This window comes from Zingiber officinale, chromosome 8A, assembly GCF_018446385.1.
Source record: "Zingiber officinale cultivar Zhangliang chromosome 8A, Zo_v1.1, whole genome shotgun sequence".
In the NCBI taxonomy this organism is placed as follows: Eukaryota; Viridiplantae; Streptophyta; class Magnoliopsida; order Zingiberales; family Zingiberaceae; genus Zingiber; species Zingiber officinale.
In genome coordinates, this window is record NC_056000.1 from 11,645,394 (window position 1) to 11,667,762 (window position 22,369).

Genomic DNA, 22,369 nt, shown 5'->3' on the forward strand with positions numbered 1-22,369 from the left:
TAAATACCTAGAAGAAGTAAAAAAAATAAAGATCCTCTATGCTTAATGCAGTATCATTAATTAGAGGGACAAGAAGAGTTCATCAAAAGGTATAAAAGGATAGCGCTAAGAAGAGATGAGAGAGCTTTTTCTTCTTAAAAAAAAAATCTGATACTTATCCCTAAGAATAATCTTTTCAAGAGTGGTCAACTTTCTTACAAGTAAATTAGCAAGTCAACTTGAGGATCTTGGAGCAGGATCAAATTGGCATCATCTGTGGGAATACCGTAATCTAGCCTAAGTTCCCCTCGAACCTCCCCGGTCATGGACAAACGGGTAGATTCGTACCATGGAATGAATGACATCGGGAATTTCAAAGGTTACAAGTGCTAAATAAAGTCTAAGTGATGAAAGCTATAGAACCAAGAAAAGGACTTACACATAGGGTTAAAGACATGAGTGAAGAAGACGAAGAGGAAATGATCGCTGAAGTCGCAACCGAATATTGGCACAAGAAGAAGTAACATGGGAGGAGAGAATGCCCTAAAAATCTAATATACCTTTGGTTCTTCAACGGTTCTTTGACGATAACCGTAGGATTAGTGGTTACAAGTGCGTGGGATTGATTTTGGCCTGTCTGATCAGGTACGATATTCGAGGAACCTTCCCCAAAGTATTATTCTCATTTGCAAATCAAACCTCGATCTGTCATATCATTTGACATGCCTCAATCAAGTACACAATCCTTGTAAGGTTATTGGCCCAACAAGGTTTTGACATCATAAATCAATTATGAAGCATGGCACGCCTCATTAATAAGCGTCACGCCTCATAAATGCACAAGCCCTCGGTATGTGGTTCAATAAATACGAGAGATTTTCACTTGCTCTCTCTCTCTCTCTCTCTCTCTCTCTCTCTCTCTCTCCACGTAGCAGGAGTAATTAGGTTTTTGACTAAGTCAATGTCTCCAATCAGTCGGGTTCACACCTCCTTTGACTGGACTAGAGGAAGAGGCTTGTGATGTGGCTGTTCAAAGAGGGAGTCATGTAGCGTCAAGACGTCAACGAAAAGAATGATGTGGAGGTCAACATAAGGAATGACGTGATAGTCAGAATCATGGCCACGGTCGATATAAACCTTGTTCAGCCGACCAGCTATAGTGCCTCTTGATCGGGGGTCGTCAAGATCATGGTTATACAAGTCTTGTACTAGCCGATCGATAGTTGTACCTCCCGATCAAGCTTTCAGCAAGTTGATCGGGTCGATCGGGCAAGGACATGACGCTTGCATGTGCCCAAGGGTACATCCTTAAGGCACTGTATGACCTATCTCCTATAGTTGAGTTACCGACCAAGGAACCTATATCCTCTTTGATTAGGGGAAATGTTGTTCTAGCACTGTTTCTGTGAATTAATGTCGCATACATTAATTACCTATTATTAATCCCTTAGTGCATAGGGAAAGGGAACAGTCAGAGCAAGCAAAATAATAGTCTCCCTCATTAATTATGCAAGTATTATAACTTTATTAAATACATAGAAGAAGCAAAAATAAAGATCTTCTATACTTAATGCAGCATCATTAATTAGAGGGAGAAGAAGAGTGCACCAAAAAGGTATAAAAGGATAACGCTAAGGAGAGATGAGGGGGACTTTTTCTTCTTCTTCAAAAAAAAAAAATCTGATACTTGTCCCTAAGAATAAGCTTTTCAAGAGTGGTCAACTTTCTTATAAGTAAGCCTGTGAGTCAACTTGAGGATCTTGGAGCAGGATAAAAAATGAATACAAAGACAAATGAAATCAAAAATAACTTTACAATGAAGAATTTGCTTTGAATGCTTTTTTGTTACTTGGAAACGTTAGACCCTTGGAAGCTAGAAGGGATGAATATCTCCAATAGCTCCATCTTGATTTTGTGCTCATCGGTTGAATGCCCAACCGAAACTTGAATACAAAATCGATGCCACATGCATAACTCTAGGATTTTCTTGGTATCCACCTCTTAGGTGACTAATCCAAGGTATACTGTTGGTATCCCAAGGTAGTTTTGATGTGATCAACCAAGTAAGATTAGGTCATGTTGGGTTTTAACCATGTATCTAAGTGTGCAAGAACTTCGGAGCATAGGAAGTCAAGCAAAAGACGCAGCTAGTGAGAAGGACGACATGGGAGAGAGCCGATGGGTTTGGTGCGTCCGAGGGACAAAGTGCTGCGGAAGAGTACACGGGCAGACGAGAAGGAGGCGTGTGGTATTTCTGAGGGATGAGAAGTCGGAGCAAAAGTTTCCTTGAAGGTCGGAAGTTGGGTTCGGGTGAGTCATATTCCAGATGGCCGAAATCACCAAAGTGGAGCCAAAGTCAGAGTGAAAGACCCGGACCAAGACGAACGGAACCAGAGCTGAAGACCAGGACCGAAAGTCAACAAGAGGTTGTCTTTCATGGTCCGGGCGCCCGGAACCCTTTCAGGCGCTCGGACCAGGATTCTTATCCGAATCACGTCAAACGTGATTTGCTGCGATGGGGATAAAGTTTTATTCCCCTCCAGGCACCTGGAACCCTTCCAGGCACACTACAAAAAAAACATCTATATAGAAGTGGTTTATTAGGAGCGATTGTAACACCGCCCTTGAAAATCCAACAATAGAATCAATTTGAACTAAACCGTTTCTATTGTCTTACTTTTTCGGAACGATTTTGCAAACACTCTTACTGAATAGCTTTAGCACCGATTTGAATAAACCACCATTGTAAACCACTCTTAATGATATAACTATTAGAAGTAATCTTGAAGCTACTGATATTGGGTTTTTTAGCAATGGTTCTATGTCAAACGCTGCTAATAACCGTTTCTATTGCTCTAACTTCTAAGAACAATTATCAAACTGTTCCTACTGAAAACTTTTAACATCATTTGTGTAAAGTGCCACAATAAACTGCTTTTATTGCACATTGTTTTAGAATTAGTTTTTAAACTGCTCATATTGCATAGTTCTAACATAAATTTGAATAAACCACCGCTGTAAACCACTCTTAATGATAAATATTATAAATAATCTTGAAACCGTTGATATTTGGGTAATTTTAGTAGCAATTCTATGTCAAATGTTTCTACTAACTATTTATATTTCTCTAACTTCTAAGAACAATTATCAAATCATTCCTACTCAATAATTTTAACATCATTTTGTGTAAAATGCTGTTTTAAACCACTTCTATTGCTCCATTATTTTAGAATTAATTTTCAAACTACTCCTATTGCATAGTTTTAGCATTAATTTGCATTAATCGCTATTATAAACTGCTCTTATTGATACAACTATTAAAAAATAATCTTGAAACTGCAAATAATTGGTACTTTTAACAATAGTTCTGTATCAAACGTTGTTGCTAATAGCTTCTACTATTCTAACTTCTAGGAATAATTTTTAAATTACTCATATTGAATTTTAAATTTAATTATGAAATGTTTTGTATTTTAAATTTTCAAAAAGTTTTAAAAGGATATCCCGACGGTATTGAATTGTTGGTTAAGCTCTAAAATAGTCTATCTAAGTGGCAATCACTCAGTGGATAAAACAAGGGAAATGGATTGCAAACAAGGTGCTCTAACTTAGATATTATTTACCATTAGATTAAAATCAATCCAATAATTGAAAATTACTATCCCCTCCATCTTACTCAATATTACTGAAATAGTCAATCATCCCTTTCTTTCCTATTTAAATCACATGTTCGTTCACCCTTTTCATCGCATCCAACTCTTGATCTTCAAACCCTAATCTTACACTCTCTCTTTCTCAGTTGTGTGATGACCAAAGTTAGATTTGACTGGTAATGTATACTTTTTTTTACTTTGTCAAACTTAGCTTTGACTGGTAATGTATAATTTTTTTACTAAACAAACTTAGATTTGATCGATAATATTTAATTTTTCACTAACCAAAGTTAGATTTGACTAGTAATATTTAATTTTTATTCTTATCAAATCTATTTATTGGTAATGTGTATTTTTTACCAACTTTGACGAGTAATATTTATTTTTTTTATAATCAAAGTTAGATTTAATCGATAATATATAATTTTTTACTAACCATATTTATTTTTTCAGTAATATTTAATTTAGTGTTCATCAAAATTATATTTGAACGGTAATATTTATTTTTTTACTAGTGTAAGTTAGGTTTTACTAATAAATTAAAAAAAGTATTGATTATACTTATTATTAATTATATATATATATATATATATATATATATATATATATATATATTTTTAATTTGGACATGACATTTTTATGTTTATTTTTTTTATAAAAATATATTTAATATTAAAATAGATTATTTCTCTTTAAATTTCATTTCTTTCTCAATTTCTCTCTTTTGTTTTTAATTTTTATACTATTGTTTTCATACTCTCTAATTGTTATAACTATCTTTTTTTTTTTTCTAATGGTGGATGCTAAAAAAATTAATTACTAATTAAATATTTTTACCAGATAAATTTAGTTAATAACTTAGCGAAGTTAAAATTGATCAATAATATTTTTAAAAAATAACAATTAAAGTGTATCAATCCAATGGACCCAACTTGACCGACTCAACTTAAATTGATAGCTCTATCCCGAGATAATGGTGCAATGGATTGCAAGACTTATAGCAACGGTTCTGTGTGAAATATTACTGCTCATTGTTTCTATCCCAAGGTAAAGTGTTGCTATAAACTATTCTCTCTTCTAATGGGTAAGAATTAGTGCGACCATAAACCACTTATATTCTCTTCTCTAATGGGTAATGCCCTTAGGGTATAATATAAATGGTGGACACATGACATCTCTAACGTAATGATCAGCAATCGATTACTAGGAACTGACGACCCGTGGTCACACCATCATACGTCTAACATCTGTATACTTGTATTTACCTTCATTTATATCCAATGGGGCCAACACAAGAGAGCCGCTAAGGTAGTATATCTATTTTTTTTTCTAATGAGTAAGAATTGATTTGCAAAAGACACATGCTTCAAACTGCACACATCTAAATTATACTAGTAGATAAATAAATAATATAAAAAAAACTTGTAAAAAATTAAACAAGAAAACGTGTAAAAAATTAAAAAAATAAAATGTGAGGAAAAGAGTGTAAAAAATTAAAAAGGAAAACCGTGTAAATAATAAAAAAAATACATTTAAAAATAAAAAAGGAAAAATGTGTAAAAATTAAAAATAGGAAAAATGTTAACAAATAAAAAAGGAATATCGTGTAAAAAATTTAAAAAAAGGAAAACGGTGTAAATAATAAAAAAAAAGAAATATGTGTAAAAAAATATTAAAATAAAAATGTGTAAAAAAATAAAAGTGAAAAAACCCAATGAGATTGACTACATTGTGCTATTGCCATTTATTCAATATTATTGATACTAGAGGATTTGGGGAGCATGTTTTGCTTAATTGAAAAGGGAGGTTACCACCATGTGAAAGCATAGTCGGATATCTAAATTTCTCACATCATCTAATAAAACTAAGTTTTGCTTTTAGTTGTTCCACGCTGGCAATCCGAGTGATGACTCATTCAATAAAATCATGCGCAAATCCTACACATCTAGCATCCATCGTTGTTGCTATTTTTTGCCTTACGATGAGTTCGATGGCGGTGGGGGTGATGACGACTAAGAGTGGCCATAGCAAGGCCATGGGGACGAAGGTTGTTTCTTGGTCATAGAAGCTTGATCTCTAGTTCCCGGTGGGGTGCATCGCTCGTTACCTTAGGGTCGATCGATACTCTCAGCGTGTTGGTTCTAGTGCACCGGTCTCTCTCTACACACCTCTAGTACATAGATGCTGAGGTAAATCACTTCATTATTTTGTTCTTTCACTAGAGATCCCCTTTTCTACCTAAATTTATATTTCTTTATTGTTCAAGGTGCTGGAGTTGGCCAGAAATGGTGCATCATCCTAAGGCACATTCAATTGCTCATGAAGAATGATGAGGAGTTTGGCAAGCGCTCCTAGTGTGTGCGACGATTTCCAATGGTGGGTCATGCCCAACATCCATCGAGCTTTACTGCCCAAGAAGCAAGGCGGAGGGAAGAGTAAGCCGGAGATTAGATCATCCTCACAAGAATTCTAGGGTTTTTTTGTTCATCTTCATATTTTGATTGTAAAAGAATCTTTAGAGTTGTAATTAAAAACATCTTTTAATTTAGTATTCGCAAGTATCTAATCTCAAATCATGTTGATTTATTCATCATTAGACACAATTAACATGATAATTTTGATTTACATAATTGATTAGGTAGCTTAATCTATAAAATTATTTAGATCACTTTTAATAAATCAATAGATTGTACTTTTAAGCATAGTTTGAAACAAATCTAAAATTTCTAACATCAATTTTGAAATTACTCTTATTTTCGTGACATATAAGAGCACGGTTCAAGAGTGGTTTGTAGAGCTCTTAAAGTTTTTTAAAATGCCCCTTTATCCATGACATTTAGAAGTGGTTTGAAATCACTCATATATTGTAAAAACACTCCTATATTTCTCGCTTTAACAATATTTTGAAGTGCTCCTATACCCATGACATTTAGAAGTGGTTTGGACCGCTCCTAAATTTCTAGCATCAATAGTGTTTAAAAATCACTCTTATATTTATGGTGTGCAGGAGCGGTTTAAAATTGTTCTTACACCTAAAGGGTTGTAGAGCGGTTTAAACTGCTCCTGTATTTATACCTATAGAAGCGGTTTGAAACCATTGTTACATGCACGTGTAAGATTGGTTTCAAACTGTACCTACATAGAATAATAAGAGCAGTTTTTCAACTTGTACCAACAGTTACAAAAATCGCTACTATAGGATATAGGGAAGGCAACAAGAAGAGTAGTTTTGCAACCGTTGGTAAAAGTGTAGGAGTGCTTGACAACCGCTTTTGAAAGTAAAAAAAAAACCGCTCCTATATGGGTGTTTTTTTTGTAGTGACACCCTGACCAGGGCTATAAATACAGTCCTGGTCCCTGAAGCTGAAATAAAACACTTGTAAACAACTTCTTCTGTCTAGCTTTGATTTTTGAGTGTTGTTATTGCTGTAAAGAGGCTTCTTCACCTGAAGAAGAATTCAGTGCACTTTTTAATTTCCTAAAATTAACAACCTCCCCGGTTGTAACCAAGTAAACTCTTTCGTGCCTCTTCTTTTCTTTATTTACTTAATTTATTTCATGCAAGCGTTTAATTAAGCTATAACATCCGAGGAAGGTTGTTTTTCTTTGCAGGGCTATTCACCTCCCTCTAGTCGCCCACCAAGGGTCCTAACAAGTGATATCAGAGCGAGGACACCTCAGAAGGACTAACTGTCAACTAAAGAAACGAGACAATGGTCGGTGCAAGAATTCATTCACCAAAGTTCGAGGGAGACTTCGTACAATGGGAACGTCGGATGGAGGTGTTTTTTAAAACGGATTTTGAGATTTTGTTAATCATAAAAATATCGTTTTATAGCCCCCAAGGACCAACATGGAGCTATAAAGGAAGAATGTTTATGGATGAAGAAAGAACAAGCTGATTTTATGGCGAATGATAAAGCAAAATTTCATCTGTTGAGCGCCCTTCCACCCCAGAAGGTTAATCAAATTGGTAGTTACAACTCCGCCAAAGAGCTCTGGGAGGAATTCCTGGAACTCCACGAAGGCACTCTTGAGCAGGTGGTCGAAGTCCTTCAGCGGCCTCCGGATGAGTGAGCGGAAGAATTCTCCTTCAGCGAGCCCCTGGGCGAAGGCATTCACCAATATTTCCGAGGAGACCAATGAAGTATCGATGGCCACCTGATTGAAACACTTGATGTAAGCCCTCAATGCCTCCTTGGGCCCTTGCTTCAAGGAAAACAGGTTAACGCTTGTCTTCTGGTAGCCGCGGCTGCTGGCGAAGTGATGTAAGAATGCCTCTCAGAAGTCTTTGAAGCTATGGATTGATCCGTTCGACAATCTCCTGAACCAGCGTTGCGTCGATCCGGAGAAGGTCATGAGGAAGACCCAACATTTCACCCCATCGTTGTACTGATGAAGTGTGATCGTGTTATTAAACTGGGCCAGATGGTCGTCCAGATCGATCATTCCGTTGTACTCGTCGATCGTCAACTGGGTGTAGTGCTTTAGCAGAGGTTCATCCAAGATTCCCTGAAAGAACTGTTGATTAATCCCCTTGGGCAAATCATCATTTCTTAGTACTTTCCCTTTTACGCGCGTCTTGAACGGGCGCATCATCCGAGGAGGATCCTCATTCCTTATCCACTTGGTCTAGCTCCTCTGATGGAGTGTGCAAAAGTGCTCAATGGAAGGGGATCAGCACGTTAGGCGCGTCTCCATATATGTCGGTCAGATTCTTACTCTGTCCCTGAACGAGTACATGCTCCACTCGATCTCCATATCCGGCTTGATGACCCACTGCTGAGGCCGCAGGCTCCTGTATCTAGCGATCGACCAGCGTCTGTTGTTGTTACTCTACTATTTTTGTCGTTCAGGCTTGTATCAGCATATCCAACTCCTCCTTTGTTAAAGTCATCGTAGCGAGTCATCTAGTATCCTCCATCTTCGCATTTCGGATGCAGGCTACGTTCCCACAGACGACGCCAATATAATCCTGTCCGAAAATCGTGGAGATGGCAAGCTGGGGATGTGGCTACAACGTTGACTGGATATAGATTCCGCTCCTCTCTGCAACACAAGATGTTGGTGCAGTGGGCACCAAATGATCGAACCTGAGTTTTGATTATGGCAAAGGGCTCAAAGTTAAGCTATGGTGTTATCTAACAAGGTTCATGGAGCTTGCAGGAAAGTCCTAAGTGATACTTAGGCAAAAGTCCTAGCTGCGGCTAGGCAGGTAAAAACCCTAGGGGGTGGTAACCCTAGGTCCTAGGGGGTGGTAACCCTAGGTGGAGGAAAATCCTAAGGGGCGGTAACCTTAGGTCCTAGGGGGTGGTAACCCTAGGTGGAGGAAAACCCTAAGGGGCGGTAACCTTAGGTCCTAGGGGGTGGTAACCCTAGGTGGAGGAAAACCCTAAGGGGCGGCAACCTTAGGTCCTAGGGGGCGGTAACCCTAGGTGGAGGAAAACCCTAAGGGGCGGTAACCTTAGGTCCTAGGGGGCGGTAACCCTAGGTGGAGAAAAACCCTAGGGGGCGGTAACCCTAGGTCCTAGGGGGTGGTAACCCTAGGCGGAAAGTCCAGTCGGTCTGGAGGACCGGACTGACATCAGGTAATCTCTCCTGAGGGGAGTAGGTGAGGACGCGTTCCCCGTAGAGGGAACAGTAGGCGTCGGGTCGACCTAGGGTTTCCGGTTGGGAATCCGAAGTCAGACTCGGACAGTCCAAAGACTGTCAGTTATTCCTTACTGTGTTTTATCAGATTCTAACACTGTCTTGCAGGGTATATTGCTCGGACTAACCTTTGTTTGCAGGTAAGGAACCTGCTGGAAAAAGGTGGTCCGGGCGCCCGGGATGGATCCGAGCGCCCGGAGGTCCGAGCGCCCGGAACAGGTCCGGGCGCCCGGGACCAACTTTTATCCCCTGCGCGACTTCGTGACGTGGAGCAACCTGGTTGGCTGGCCACGTCACACTCCAGGCGCCCGGAAAGGTCCCAGGCGCCCTGAACCTCATATAAAAGGAGAGTTGAGGAGCAGCTTCAAAGGACAACGAATTCTAAGCTTTCTTCTGTGAAGTGCTGCCAACGAGACGACCTTGAAGTGCTACTAGTCGACGTCGACAACCCAAAGCTCAGACTCTTCGATCTTTTGTTGTCGGTATTAGTTTACTTATTTAATTGTAATTCAAATTGTAATCTTTCCGATATATAGTTGTTGCCCACCGAAAGCGGTCAAGGACTGCGGGCCTTCGAGTAGGAGTCGCCATAGGCTCCGAACGAAGTAAAACACCTGCGTCTCTGTGTGTTTGATTTTACTTTCCGTTGCGTTTCTATTCTGTGTTATAAATCGTTAAAATAGCCACGAGCGCTATTCACCCCCCCCTCTAGCGCTTTCGATCCATCACAAGAAACGTCAGTGCCGAGGCAGGGAAGGAGTCACCAGTGTTGACCCTCTGATGCTCAAGTCAGTCACCGGAAAGAAGGAAAAGATGAAGCAACAGTAGACACAGGCGTGAATAGTGAATAACGTGTACCTCCGTCGATGTATGGACCCCTTTATATAGTGTCATGGTGTACGATGTGCGCACTTCTCTTGAGACGTGGGCACATTCTCCAATTGATAGTGGGTACATTCTTCAATTTGTCCCATGAAAGGATGCGTCAGAAAAGTGCCTCTGACACCATACCTTAACAGGGCATGCATATCCTTGACAAGACAGTAGAAGCTTTCGTCGTATGATCCGCCAGTTGATCATGTCTTGTGTTAGTGGCGCTATCTCCCCGAAGGATACGTCAGTGATCCATCTGCTCGGCCGAGCGGGATAGCCGCTAGGCTGAGTACTCCTCTGCTCGGTCGGACTCGGTTGCTCTTCCGCATGACGACAAGTCGCGATGTTTGTTTCCGCCAGACCGGACTAACGCTTCGGTTATATGCACACTTCTTTGCTTTGTGACGATCATGTGATGATTTTTGCTAAACGAGCGTTTCGCTTGGACCAGTCCTTTACTAATCGGACAATATATGCTCGATCAACCACTATTGGAAAGATCCACTTAGTCTCTCAACGTCTGATCCTTTACCATTGACCTTCTGACATTCATATTAATTATTATCTTTATTATTTAATCCATATTTAATGGGTCCTCTTTTATTATTGCATCAAGTGCTATAGTATTCGTACAATTGACGTAGTAGTCACCTGAACTAAACCCAACTGCTTTCCCAAAGTGTGTAATTAGGAAAAAAAAAAAAAAAAAAGGATAGGAGAGTTCAATAGGAAAAAAAGGACGCATGTGAAAGGATTCATGTGCTCATGCATGTAATCCCTACACACAGCCTTGTCAGATCATAGGTCGTACCAATTTGGCTCAAGTCATGTGGGGTGAGTGATGAAACATCAAGCTGGTCGTCCTCCATACCTTGCCTCTGGGCCAACGTTATCTTATTCGTTTCATGATTTGTCTTGGTCACCAATTCATACCCTGTTTGGCATGCGTTCACTTACTCGCAAATTGATTGCTGCACTTTGTATGCATAGTTTTTCATTCCTTTTGAATTGATTTTGATCAGTGGCCATTCATCTAACGACCGGCAAAGTTGGTCGGGTTAAATTAACTGCCATTTTTGCCGCTTGATTAACTAACGACATCTAACGGAAGCAAACGACTACTAAACCGCCAAGATTCTGCTGACACGTTAGGCCGAATCGGGGCGGTGAAATTATTCGATGACGGTGGTGGTGGTCCCCGATTAAATGACCTTACAGGCATACGGCGACCTGCCCGCCCACATGGTTTTTTATCCAATTATCAAATCCGGCAACCACCGGACCGCAGAATCCGCCGACATCCCACGATCCCAACCGCAGGCACCGGGCCCACGAGCGGTGCACGGCGGTTACGACCGTTCTTCCACGAATCCATTACGAGATACGACCTGGCGCGCCCTCAGATTCTGTGTCTGCGTTCGATTAGATTCGTTCACTCATGTGATCGCGGCCTCTGCCTGCGCCCGCAGGCGGCCCCACCACGTGCCCCTGCGATTCACGCCGCGTGTGGATTCGCGCGCGCTGTTTCTTGGCCGTCTCCCGGCCGAGTCATCTCCAGATGGTCGGGGCATCTACGATTACGAGATTTGAAGCTGGCGTGAAGGTCGCGGTGCGGTCGGGTGTCTCGATCGGAAAAGGAAGCATGAGAACGATGCGTGGCACTACCCGATGGGTCGCGTGTTAGTTCGCCACTTGGCAACTTCAGGCGAAGCCATTAATGTCGGCATCGTGTTTAATTCGTTCACTTCCTTAATTCACTAGTCGGCAGGTTCATTCTCGTCGTGTCCAGTTATATTAATTTTTTATAGATATATATCCTTAACGAAAAATCTCTCAATCTCTCTCACGTTATAAATTAATCTGATGATTTATCATATATTCTTTATATAATCTATTTATATAATCTGGGACGAATTACGGAGGAATATATGAGATAGCAATTATCTTTTTACTACAATAGTCAGCAGCATGTAGATAACTAAAACAAGATCTTAAGTAATTCATCAGTCCACTTTGGTTCCATTGAAAACAAAACTCATTCTATCTAGAATATTAAAAATGAGAATATTTAATTGATTTTTTTTCTCAAAAATAAATAATTTTATTTTTAAAAGGCAGAAAAAGAAATTAATATTATTGTGAATTACTAAAATGAAAAACATGATATTATTCATCGCAAGTGGTTTAATATCATCAACCTCATAATTAAATACAGATGTATAAATTAGGTACCGAGAGAATCCTCATATGGAAGAGTATTTTTCACGATTTCATCATGATTCAACTAAGGACATATTTTTACCTAACATAGAGCACCAATGTGACGTTCTGATAAATTATATGTCGGTGTTGTTGGTCCGATCAGGAGGCCAATAGGTCAAGGCATTCAATTTTTCCGTTTTGTTTCTCCTCGACATGATGTTTGGCCATGTGAGATGTTGAATCCATCCATGACCCTTTGCCGAGCGATTTAACATTATCCATTTTATTCTATAAATTGTGGAACATGTAACTTTATTCTATCAATTTTTCCTTTTTGAAAAGGAGAACGCTATATATTTGTGTAAATGACGTGTACCCTTTCAATTGAAGCGTGGAAATCTTGCATTTACCTCGTCAATAATTTCAAAAAACACCATTTATAAGAGTAAAACAAAAGGAGCTACGTTTGCACTGATGAACCTACTTAGAACAGATGTATAACATCAAATTTATGTTCTTGTCTCACAGGGAGACAAATTAGCTAGCCACCTAATTGCTTTTACTTAGAACAAGAAATTAAAATACCCGCCACAACAACCTCCAAAGCCGCGCAGCGACCAGACGGATAAACCAATTCAACGACCAGACGGATATGTTAATTAATTACTTTGCAATATTTAATTTTTTTAAAAAAAGATGAGTTGTTACTTTTGCACCGCAAAACTTAAATAGTGATGTCAAATTTTAAGAAAAACTATAATTACATTTAAATCTTAAAATTGTAGTGAACATGGACATCATTACGATTTCAAAAAGTAACGCGCTTTTTCAGCAAAAAAAAGAATTACGTTGTGGAAAAAAACTCCTTTTTTGTTTCTCTCCTAATGTTAGGAATTAAAGAAATTTCGTATTCAAGGGAAGAAGAGCATGGGGATTGTTGGGCGAGTGGATTATAAATAAACCACGTTGTTGCTTCTCATCGTATTCGTCTTCTGCTGCTGTTTTCTTTCTTCTTCTTCGTCTTCTTCTTCTTCTGCTTCTTCTTCTTCTTCTTCTTTGCTATTGCCGTCAGCGTTAGTGGGGGGAGAAAGAGCGAAGGAGAGATCATGAAGTACGTGTTGGTGACGGGCGGAGTGGTGAGTGGGTTGGGGAAAGGTGTGACGGCCAGCAGCATCGGCGTCCTCCTCAAGGCCTGCGGTCTCCGCGTTACCTCCATTAAGATCGGTACACGCCTCGGCCTTTCATATCCTCCCTAACCAAAATATGTTAATATATATATAATATATATTTCTTGCGTGTTCTCGTTTCAAATCGTCAAAATCGTTTCTTGAATCGCATTCCCCTCCCTTTTCCCTTTTTAAAAGATGGATTTTCCTTCCGTCTTTCTGATTTAATGGCGGACAAGGGCAAAAAGTTTCGGGCCTCATCTGGAACACAGATGCCTGATTCACTCCTTTGAATTTGCCAAAATTTTCTAGCAGTTTTCTTTGACTTGATGGCTTTTGTTTGAACTTTGACGGAAAACATACATCGTTGTGGATGATGTGAAGTATTTGTCCCGAGCAAACTGTTGTCTTTTCTAGTGTTTGCGTTTCTCGTTTAGTTTTCTTAGAAGAAAACAACGTAACAAACAGTAAATAATCCGCGAAAATTCTTCATATCCTAATTATTTTTATACCAGGTCACAGTGATCTTCAACACACTTCATCTTAAATTTCTAACTCTGCAATTTGTTGACTCGGTGCAGATCCTTATCTAAACACTGATGCCGGGACCATGTCTCCGTTCGAGCATGGGGAAGTCTTCGTGTTAGATGATGGTGGAGAGGTAATGAGCACATCAGAGATCTCTGATACGCGTCCCGTAATCTGGAAACAAATCGCTTTTCGTTTAAGGATAGGGATCCTATTATACTTTCTTAAATCTAGAAACCATAACCTTTTCATTTAGCTGGGAAATTTCTGTGCCAAACCCTTTTCCGTGAGAGGGCAGGAAATCATTTCACTTCTTATGGCGTCCCTTCTTTTGGTTCCTAGGTGGACTTGGATCTAGGAAACTATGAACGCTTCCTGGACGTCAAGTTAACTCGTGACAACAATATTACAACTGGCAAAATCTATCAGGTGACCTTTATACCTTGGATGTTTCTGATCCTCAATTTTTAAATGAACTTGGGTTTGTCTTGGCCTATATTAGTTCTTTAAAAAAATTACTGTCATTCACTTCTCATAATGCTTTTTTGTCCTGTGAAGCATGTCATTAACAGAGAGAGGAGGGGGGATTACTTGGGAAAAACAGTTCAGGTGTGCCTATAATTCCTGAACCAATTTTACCTGTTCACGAAAAGTTTGGCAAGTTTCTTAGTATCCATCCCTTCACACCCGTCTTCGTTTCTTTGAAGGTTGTGCCGCATATTACAGATGCCATTCAAGAATGGATTGAACGTGTGGCAATGATACCGGTGGATGGTAAAGATGAACCAGCCGATGTTTGTATTATAGAATTGGGCGGAACTATAGGTAAGTTTCCTTCAGGAATTCGGTTTTAGATAGCAAAACTGAAGCAGTCAAAAGATACATATACCAATTGTGAATTTCCTAAAAATAAGATTTTCATGTTCATCCAACTGTGATTTTTTATTCAGGAGACATCGAATCAATGCCATTTATTGAAGCTTTGGGTCAATTCTCTTACCGTGTAGGTGAGAAGAATCGGCAGCCAATTAATTACTCGATATGTTAGTTTTTAACTGCTTATTTTAGATCCTCCTCATGAACAAGATTTTTGCTGTTCACTCAGGGCCTGGTAATTTCTGTCTGGTCCATGTCAGTCTCGTACCAGTTCTCAAATCAGTGGGAGAGCCGGTAATGACTACAAAGTCATTTCAGCTGAATATATTTCTCCCAAGTTTCATGGCTGACACTCTTTATATTCCTGTAGAAGACTAAACCAACTCAACATAGTGTTAGGGGATTACGAGGACTTGGGCTAGTACCACATATTTTAGCTTGCCGCTGTGAGAAGGTCCCTATTGAATTCTCATTTCATTGTTTTGGCTTCTTGTATCTCGCAGCTAATTTCCTTTCTACTACTGTTATTGATCGATGGAAGTTAAATTTTATGCATTTTTTTGTTTCGTTTTTGCAGCCCCTTGAAGTAAATGTTAAAGAAAAACTCTCGCTTTTTTGCCACGTTCCAGTAATCATCTCAACTCTTACCCTTTGAGAATATTTTTCCTGCTCTCTTTCGTTTATTTTAGAATGAGAGTGCTTAATTTGATGGCAACAATCAACTATCTGTTTCTTTTAGGTGGCAAATATTATTACTCTCCATGATGTTACAAACATCTGGCACATTCCATTGATTTTGAGGGTATAGTATAATTTCTTTTTTGGTTTTTTGGCATTACTATGAATACTCTCTATTGCAGAAATTATCTCTAGCTATTATAGCATCCATATAAACATATCCTTCTTGACCTACAGGAGCAAAAGGCACACGAAGCTATTTTGAAGCTATTAAACCTTCAAGGGTCTGTTTGTTACAAAGCTTATTTTGTTCCAATATGGTCATCTACTGGTTCCCTCCCTCACAAATCAATTTTAACTTGTATAGATGCACTAAGGAACCTCTGCTGGCAGGATGGATGGATAGAGCTAAACTCTGTGATAGGTTGCATGAGCCTGTGAGTTTTCGTCTACCTTTGTGATTCTTTTATCCGTTCCAAGGGATGAGTTAAAAGTACTTGCTAATCAAACAACTATTTTTCTTCAGGTGAAGATCGCTATTGTGGGAAAATACACTGGTCTTCCTGATTCTTATCTCTCTATACTGAAGGTGAATGTACACTTCACTCTGTTCTTCTTGAGTGCAATGATTTTCCATCAATACTTGTAATTCTCTGTGCATCTCATCTCAGGGCTATCATTGTTAAGTTGGCAACTCTTTGGTGTTAATTATTATCAAAATGAGTTCTTTCACTGATTTTGTCAACATTCTCCAGCAATAATCTCCCTGTTGAAATTACAGGCTCTTTTGCATGCTTCCGTTGAATGTCGGAAAAAACTTGTCATAAATTGGGTCCCCTCATCTGATCTTGAAGAAACTTCTGCTGAAGAGGTATGTTTCCTTGATGTTCTAGTACCTCTTCCTGTCATTCCTGTCAGTGTCCTCCTTGTTTCAAAAATTACAATAATTCTCATTATGTACAGACACCAGATGCATACAAAACAGCATGGAGGTGTTTGAAAGTAAGCTTGCTTTTTCACTTGAGAAATCAACGCCAAACATTTACAATTTGTACCCATGTTAACAAAACACCTTTTGTCTCAGAGTGCAGATGGCATATTAGTACCAGGAGGTTTCGGAGATCGAGGGGTGGAGGGGAAAATTCTTGCGGCTAAATATGCCCGTGTAAACAAAGTTCCATATCTCGGTATTTGTCTCGGGATGCAGATTGCTGTCATAGAATATGCTCGCTCAGTAATGAACTTGAGAGAGGCAAATAGCACAGAGTTTGATCCTGATACAACTACTCCTGTTGTTGTTTTTATGCCAGAGGTATCTCTCAACCTCTGTAATTTCCATCTTCTTTCTCGCGAAACACTTTCATGATTTATTCCCACTGTGTTAACGAAAAGGGCTCGAAAACTCACATGGGGGGTACAATGAGACTTGGATCAAGGAGAACTTATTTTGATGTTGCTGATTGCAAATCTGCAAAGCTGTAAGCAGAAAATTTTCTTTCAGGCTAGCATTATCATATCTAGCTAGTGTTTTAGATTAATGATTGGAAACATTGTAGAATGAAAACTGGTTGACAAGTTATTCCTTCCGGTTTCTTTAGGTATGGAAAAGCAAGCTTTGTCGACGAAAGGCATCGACACAGATACGAGGTTTGCCTTGAATCATTCTGTTGATTAGAGAGGTTTAATGTTAATGCTAGAAGTCTAATACGACTACTGAGCTTGCTTAATCTTCTATTATTGTTTTTCTTCCCTGTGGTTTTGAATCATTAATTTTGCAGGTTAATCCCGAAATGATTACAGAATTCGAAGAAGCTGGACTTGCTTTTGTTGGTAAAGACGAGACAAGGAGACGAATGGAGGTAGTAGACATATGGATAATCTTCTTGCGCTTATGAATTTCAGATTCTTTTTGTAGGTTCTGTTTATTTATATATCTTTTATCAACAATCATGCAGATTATTGAGCTGCCTACTCATCCTTACTTTGTCGGTGTGCAATTTCACCCAGAATTCAAGTCTAGACCAGGGAAACCCTCTGCAGTTTTCCTAGGTGCGCAGCATTTAGAATCTTGCATAACTTCAAGACACCAAGCCAATCCTGTTAGCATAGTTTTTGACAAATTCTTTTACAGGTTTGATAGCAGCATCATGCGGGCGGCTAGATCTTTGGTTGCAAGCTGCTGGTCAACCGAGCAACTTAAGAACTCATGCTTCCATTAATGGTTTCCCCAAGATCCACCAAAATGGGAGCAGCTTGAAGAAATCTTCTAAAAGTCTGCTTAATGGAAATTTCCACTCCAATGGAAACGGCGTGCATGTCTGATCGACATTAGGAGTTGTTAACTCCCTGGATATTGTTGTGGCTTTTTATGTATTGTGGTTTTATTGCCCCTTCTATTCTTCCAGATTTGCATTTGCTCTGTACAGTTAGTCGATTATGAAGTCGAGTGTCTGCTCCGGTGTTTTAACAGGGAGCAGCAGCGACCATGCCATCAGTTAGAGTTTCAGGTGTAGCTTTATTTCTTCTAAAACAATGTTTGATTTTGATTAGATGAAGTTGGTTCCTTGACCTATTAGCGAATCGGGACTAAGTTGTTTTAAGAGAAGAAAGAAGATTTTATGTATGATGTCCTATTTGGAAATTGTTGTATGACTTTATAATCATTAAGTTTCAATGATCAGTATGGATTGCTTTTATGATCTGATATATATAATTTTTCTCAATTCACTAATTTGCATAATCTGATCGTCCAGCAAAAGTCGATTTGCCTTCTGTCTTTTTGCATTTTGTTTGTTTGTTTTCTTTTGGACAAGTCTGGCAATATAGTGCCCTGCTCTCAGTAATTTAAACGGAGTGTGATAATTTTACTTCTCTATTCAGATTCATGCCTCTTTTTCCTCTGAATATGACAGGCGAACTGGCAACTAACTCAACACATAGGTAACCTAGAAGAGAAGGAAATTTTGAGTTTCATTAACGATATATTTGTTCTCAGCTTGATCCCTAAGTTTTAGATATTGTTAACTATCAAACATCATAGTAGGATTTGCTTTGTTGGGATCTACTTTGAACAGAAATCTTGTAGTTTAAACTGTTACGTGATCTTAGCGGCGATTCTAATTGAACCTCTTTTTGATCTTCTTTCCTCTTTAAATCTTCCTCTCCTTCATCAGCATGGCATGCAACAACCATTTCCTTGCTTTGAATTAGGCTGGTCAGCAAACGAATTGGACAGAGTTTTATGATTATTTTAATCAGCTTAACTTGCTAAATCAGTAAACAAGCTTATTTATAAACTGCAGCGTCAAGCAGAATGGCGGGGTTTAACATCAGTTCTTGATCAGGTTTGCTATGTTCTTTTCATCCAATTTTCATTCCATATTTAAATATGAATAGCACATCATCTCAGCTAAAACCAACAAACACATGCATGATGCATCAGTGTGCATCGCCTAAATGCTAAGACAATCCTTTGAGAGAAAAGATAGACCCACCACAGCAGCTGCAGCACAATCCATGTCTCACGATCATAATCATCATGCTTTCCTTTTCATCGATCGTGCTTTCAAAGTAAATGTAGCTGTTATCATTAGAAGTCTCCAAGCTTTTTCCATGATCCATTGTCCATGGTCGATCGAGACATCTGCTTCCACCAGCCAAAACGAGGAAACCCAGGAGACCAAAAAGAATTGTAACACGTGGATGCTCCACAGTGTCAGCAAAGTAGACTGCGCCCACTCAATCTCACTTAAGAGATCTTTGTCAAGCGTTATAAATGTAGTAAACCTACACGACAAAACACATACAGCTCAGAAGCAAGTTTTGAATGCTATCGTCGCTAGCTGCATATGTTTCCAAGTGAGATTGATATGATTATCCGTGAAATTGTCCTCTTGGTGTAGGGTTTTGTAGCTTGTAACTTGTCCTTTTCTTTTTCACCCCAGGTTCGATGTTACCCAATTTAGTTAATCAATTTTTTTTTTAGCTTATAACTGTTAAGATAACATGTCTCTGGAACATGGTAATTTCTTATAGGATAATCTCTAGCTAGTACAGTAAGAAGATAGTCTAATGACCAATAACACATATAATATAAGTAATAATTCTATTTTTCCAATAAAATTTTTTGATATCGATCAGGATTGATATGTTCTACTTATAGCATAAGATCTTATCCTAAAAAACAAAACTAAATAAAAATATAAAATAAAAGAGTTCAGTAAAGTCGCAAGTGGGGTCGGCTAAGTTAAAAAGATAATTTTCACCGAGATTTAGCTCATTTAAAAGAATCAGCTGATTTGGAGAGTAAGAAATCAAGAGGCCTCCCAACTTTTGGAAAAGTCTACTATCAATTAAATGCAAAGATTCGGACACAAGATTTATTAATCCTTACCCACCTTCATTTGTTCTTGTCCATTGGCAGCCACTGCCTCCATTGCTCCCGCGCGCACATGGGTTGGATTTATGGGAAAAACCTGAGTCAAGAAAGAAATATAATTCATTAATAAAATTATTATCATGAGATATGAAAGATGATGCAGTTTTGTTCCATTGCTTAACATTTAATTTTTTTTCTTTAAAAAAAAGTTTCATAATAATTTAAACCTTTTCTTTCCTATTTTTCCTAGTTTTCATAATAATTGCGGGATTTTTTTTAATTCCATTAGCGATTATGGATTTTTTTTTTTTTTTAAAGTCTCTAGTTCTTCCCCCTTTTTTTTTCCCCCCTTTTTCAAATCCAAATCTTGTGTGGAGAAAAACTTATAATAATATGATACGCGTCCATATAAGTACTAGATTACATGCGACTTAAGTTAGTTTCGAATACTAGACAGGATTAATGATTAATTAATTGATAGAATCATATCTTCCTTCCTACGTGTCGCTCTCCCGCGAACGATTTCAGTCACCGGAATATAGATGATGACGCGGTTGGCATCCGATACCTATCTGATTTCCATCTGACGGTCATGCTCGATCGCGGGTGGGGGGAGGGGGACCACGCCGGCGCAACCTAACCCGTCGTGTCCCCGCGCGCGTGACGAAGGCTATGGAGGAGAAGCGATCGTGGCCGTGCATTGTGGGCCAGGGAAGCTTACTCGTTACGAGGAGACGCGCGCGCGGCAGGAAGATGAGCTGGCCGTTACCCGGGGAGTTGCAGGGACTACGGCACCAGCTGTAGTTAGGGTAACATAGTAAAAATGGGCAAAAGAGGAGGGTGGTGGGGACAAAAGCATAGTGTCGCCAAGCTCAAATAAGCCATCACGTCCTCTGACCTCTCATCCTTCTGCTTCATCTCCTCCCGTCCGATCTCACTTCTCGATTTGGGCGTTTGAACTAAATCCTGGTAAAAACCTAAGCTTTTATTTTTCTTTCTTTTATCTCGATTCGTTGATTTGGAGGTTTGAAACTTGAGAAATGGTGGAAGGTGGGTGAGGCAAATATATCTCTTTTTTTGCTGAATGTTCTTGCTCTGGAGTTGGAAGAGAAGGAAATGATTCCGGCGGACGGTGGTCGACGGATCGGCCTCAAGTTCTCCGAGCATGTCATTTCGACGAGAAAGACGGTCACGGCGGGAAGTGGGAGGAGAAGCGTCGTTCGTGTGTTCTTCGTCGATGCCGACGCCACCGACTCCTCGTCGAGCGGCGAGGAGCGCGGTGACCTCCGGCGCCGAGTGAAGCGCCACGTACGTGAGATCCGGATCGAAGGGACGGCGCCGACGCAGAGCAGGAGGAGGGGGAAGGCGGAAAAGTGGTCGGGAGAGGCGCGCGAGAGCGGGGGGAAGCGGTTCCGCGGGGTGCGGAGGCGGCCGTGGGGTCGGTGGGCCGCGGAGATACGGGACCCGAACCAGCGGAAGAGGGTGTGGCTCGGGACCTTCAACACCGCCGAGGAGGCGGCGGCGGCGTACGACGAGGCCGCCGTCAGGCTGAAAGGGCCGAGGGCGGTGACCAACTTCGCGGAGAGGGCGACGTCCCCTCATTCTAAAAGTGGCGAAGTCGTAGCTGGGTCGCAATCTTCGCCGACGTCGGTGCTACAGTACGGGGAAGACTGGACGGCGCCGATCGAGTTCGCCGACGGCGGCTTAGCGGAGTTGGGAGGAGAGGCGTCGCCATTTTGGCTACATGACTCGTACTATCGCCACTGGACGAGTCCGAGACTGAGTGAAGTGGCGGAGTTCGGTGACTTGGACACTGAAGATTTCTGCTAACCGGCGGAGTTTTTTACCTATTTTTTATTTTTATTTTTGTGGTGTGGGTTTTAAATGGAACAATATTTGCAGCATTTTTGACATGAAAATGGTGTGGGGAGGAGAGTCAAGAGTGGGCGGCTGTATTTTGTCCTGACTGTATTGTACTGTGGATCCTGTGATATATCGGATCGTCTGTGATGAACCATATCACACCTTTACTCTAATAAAAATGAGCGGCTTTTCTTAGAATGGAATAATGTTGTTTTTCTTGACTTTTATTTATCTTTTATTCCATTTTAATATTGGACTTGGAATCGAGGATGACATCTTTAATATTGACAACTTTCGCATTGGATCGGCATTGAACCATCCAGAGGGAAATCGTTTAAAGAGAATATGGTTTGAAAGACGCCCGTGCACATTTATCTGTACGTGGGTGGTCCTGTTTAAATCATGTTACATAAAATATCTTTTTTAAATAAATAGTTTAACTAAATAAAAGTCAACTGGTATTGGAGCTCCATCTAATCATTATTGAAGGTCATCGAACCATGACTAGTTAAATCACAATGGTT

At 39.8% G+C, this 22,369-nt stretch overlaps 2 protein-coding genes across 3 annotated transcripts; both read left to right on the forward strand.

The window, feature by feature from the left end:
* The first annotated feature begins 13,255 nt into the window (after positions 1 to 13,255).
* Positions 13,256 to 18,300, forward strand: LOC122012458 (CTP synthase 1-like). Of its 2 annotated transcripts, none has more exons than XM_042569003.1 (21): positions 13,256 to 13,580; positions 14,104 to 14,183; positions 14,393 to 14,479; positions 14,609 to 14,659; positions 14,758 to 14,875; positions 15,001 to 15,057; positions 15,156 to 15,220; positions 15,300 to 15,380; positions 15,504 to 15,554; positions 15,666 to 15,728; positions 15,842 to 15,888; positions 15,972 to 16,041; positions 16,131 to 16,193; positions 16,386 to 16,475; positions 16,568 to 16,606; positions 16,689 to 16,916; positions 16,997 to 17,082; positions 17,203 to 17,251; positions 17,383 to 17,463; positions 17,560 to 17,653; positions 17,736 to 18,300. In XM_042569003.1, exons 1-21 carry the CDS (start codon positions 13,463 to 13,465, stop codon positions 17,924 to 17,926), a joined length of 1,809 nt encoding a protein of 602 aa, XP_042424937.1. In that variant the 5' UTR covers positions 13,256 to 13,462; the 3' UTR covers positions 17,927 to 18,300. The 2 variants fall into 2 exon arrangements, with proteins under 2 accessions (XP_042424937.1, XP_042424936.1); XM_042569002.1 differs by having other exon boundaries at positions 13,259 to 13,580; positions 15,297 to 15,380.
* Positions 18,301 to 20,853: 2,553 nt separating this feature from the next.
* LOC122011517 (ethylene-responsive transcription factor ERF069-like) lies at positions 20,854 to 22,043 on the forward strand. Its single transcript, XM_042567910.1, has 2 exons — positions 20,854 to 20,951; positions 21,033 to 22,043. The coding sequence occupies exon 2, from the start codon at positions 21,099 to 21,101 to the stop codon at positions 21,810 to 21,812; it is 714 nt and encodes a 237-aa protein (XP_042423844.1). The 5' UTR covers positions 20,854 to 20,951; positions 21,033 to 21,098; the 3' UTR covers positions 21,813 to 22,043.
* Positions 22,044 to 22,369: the final 326 nt, after the last annotated feature.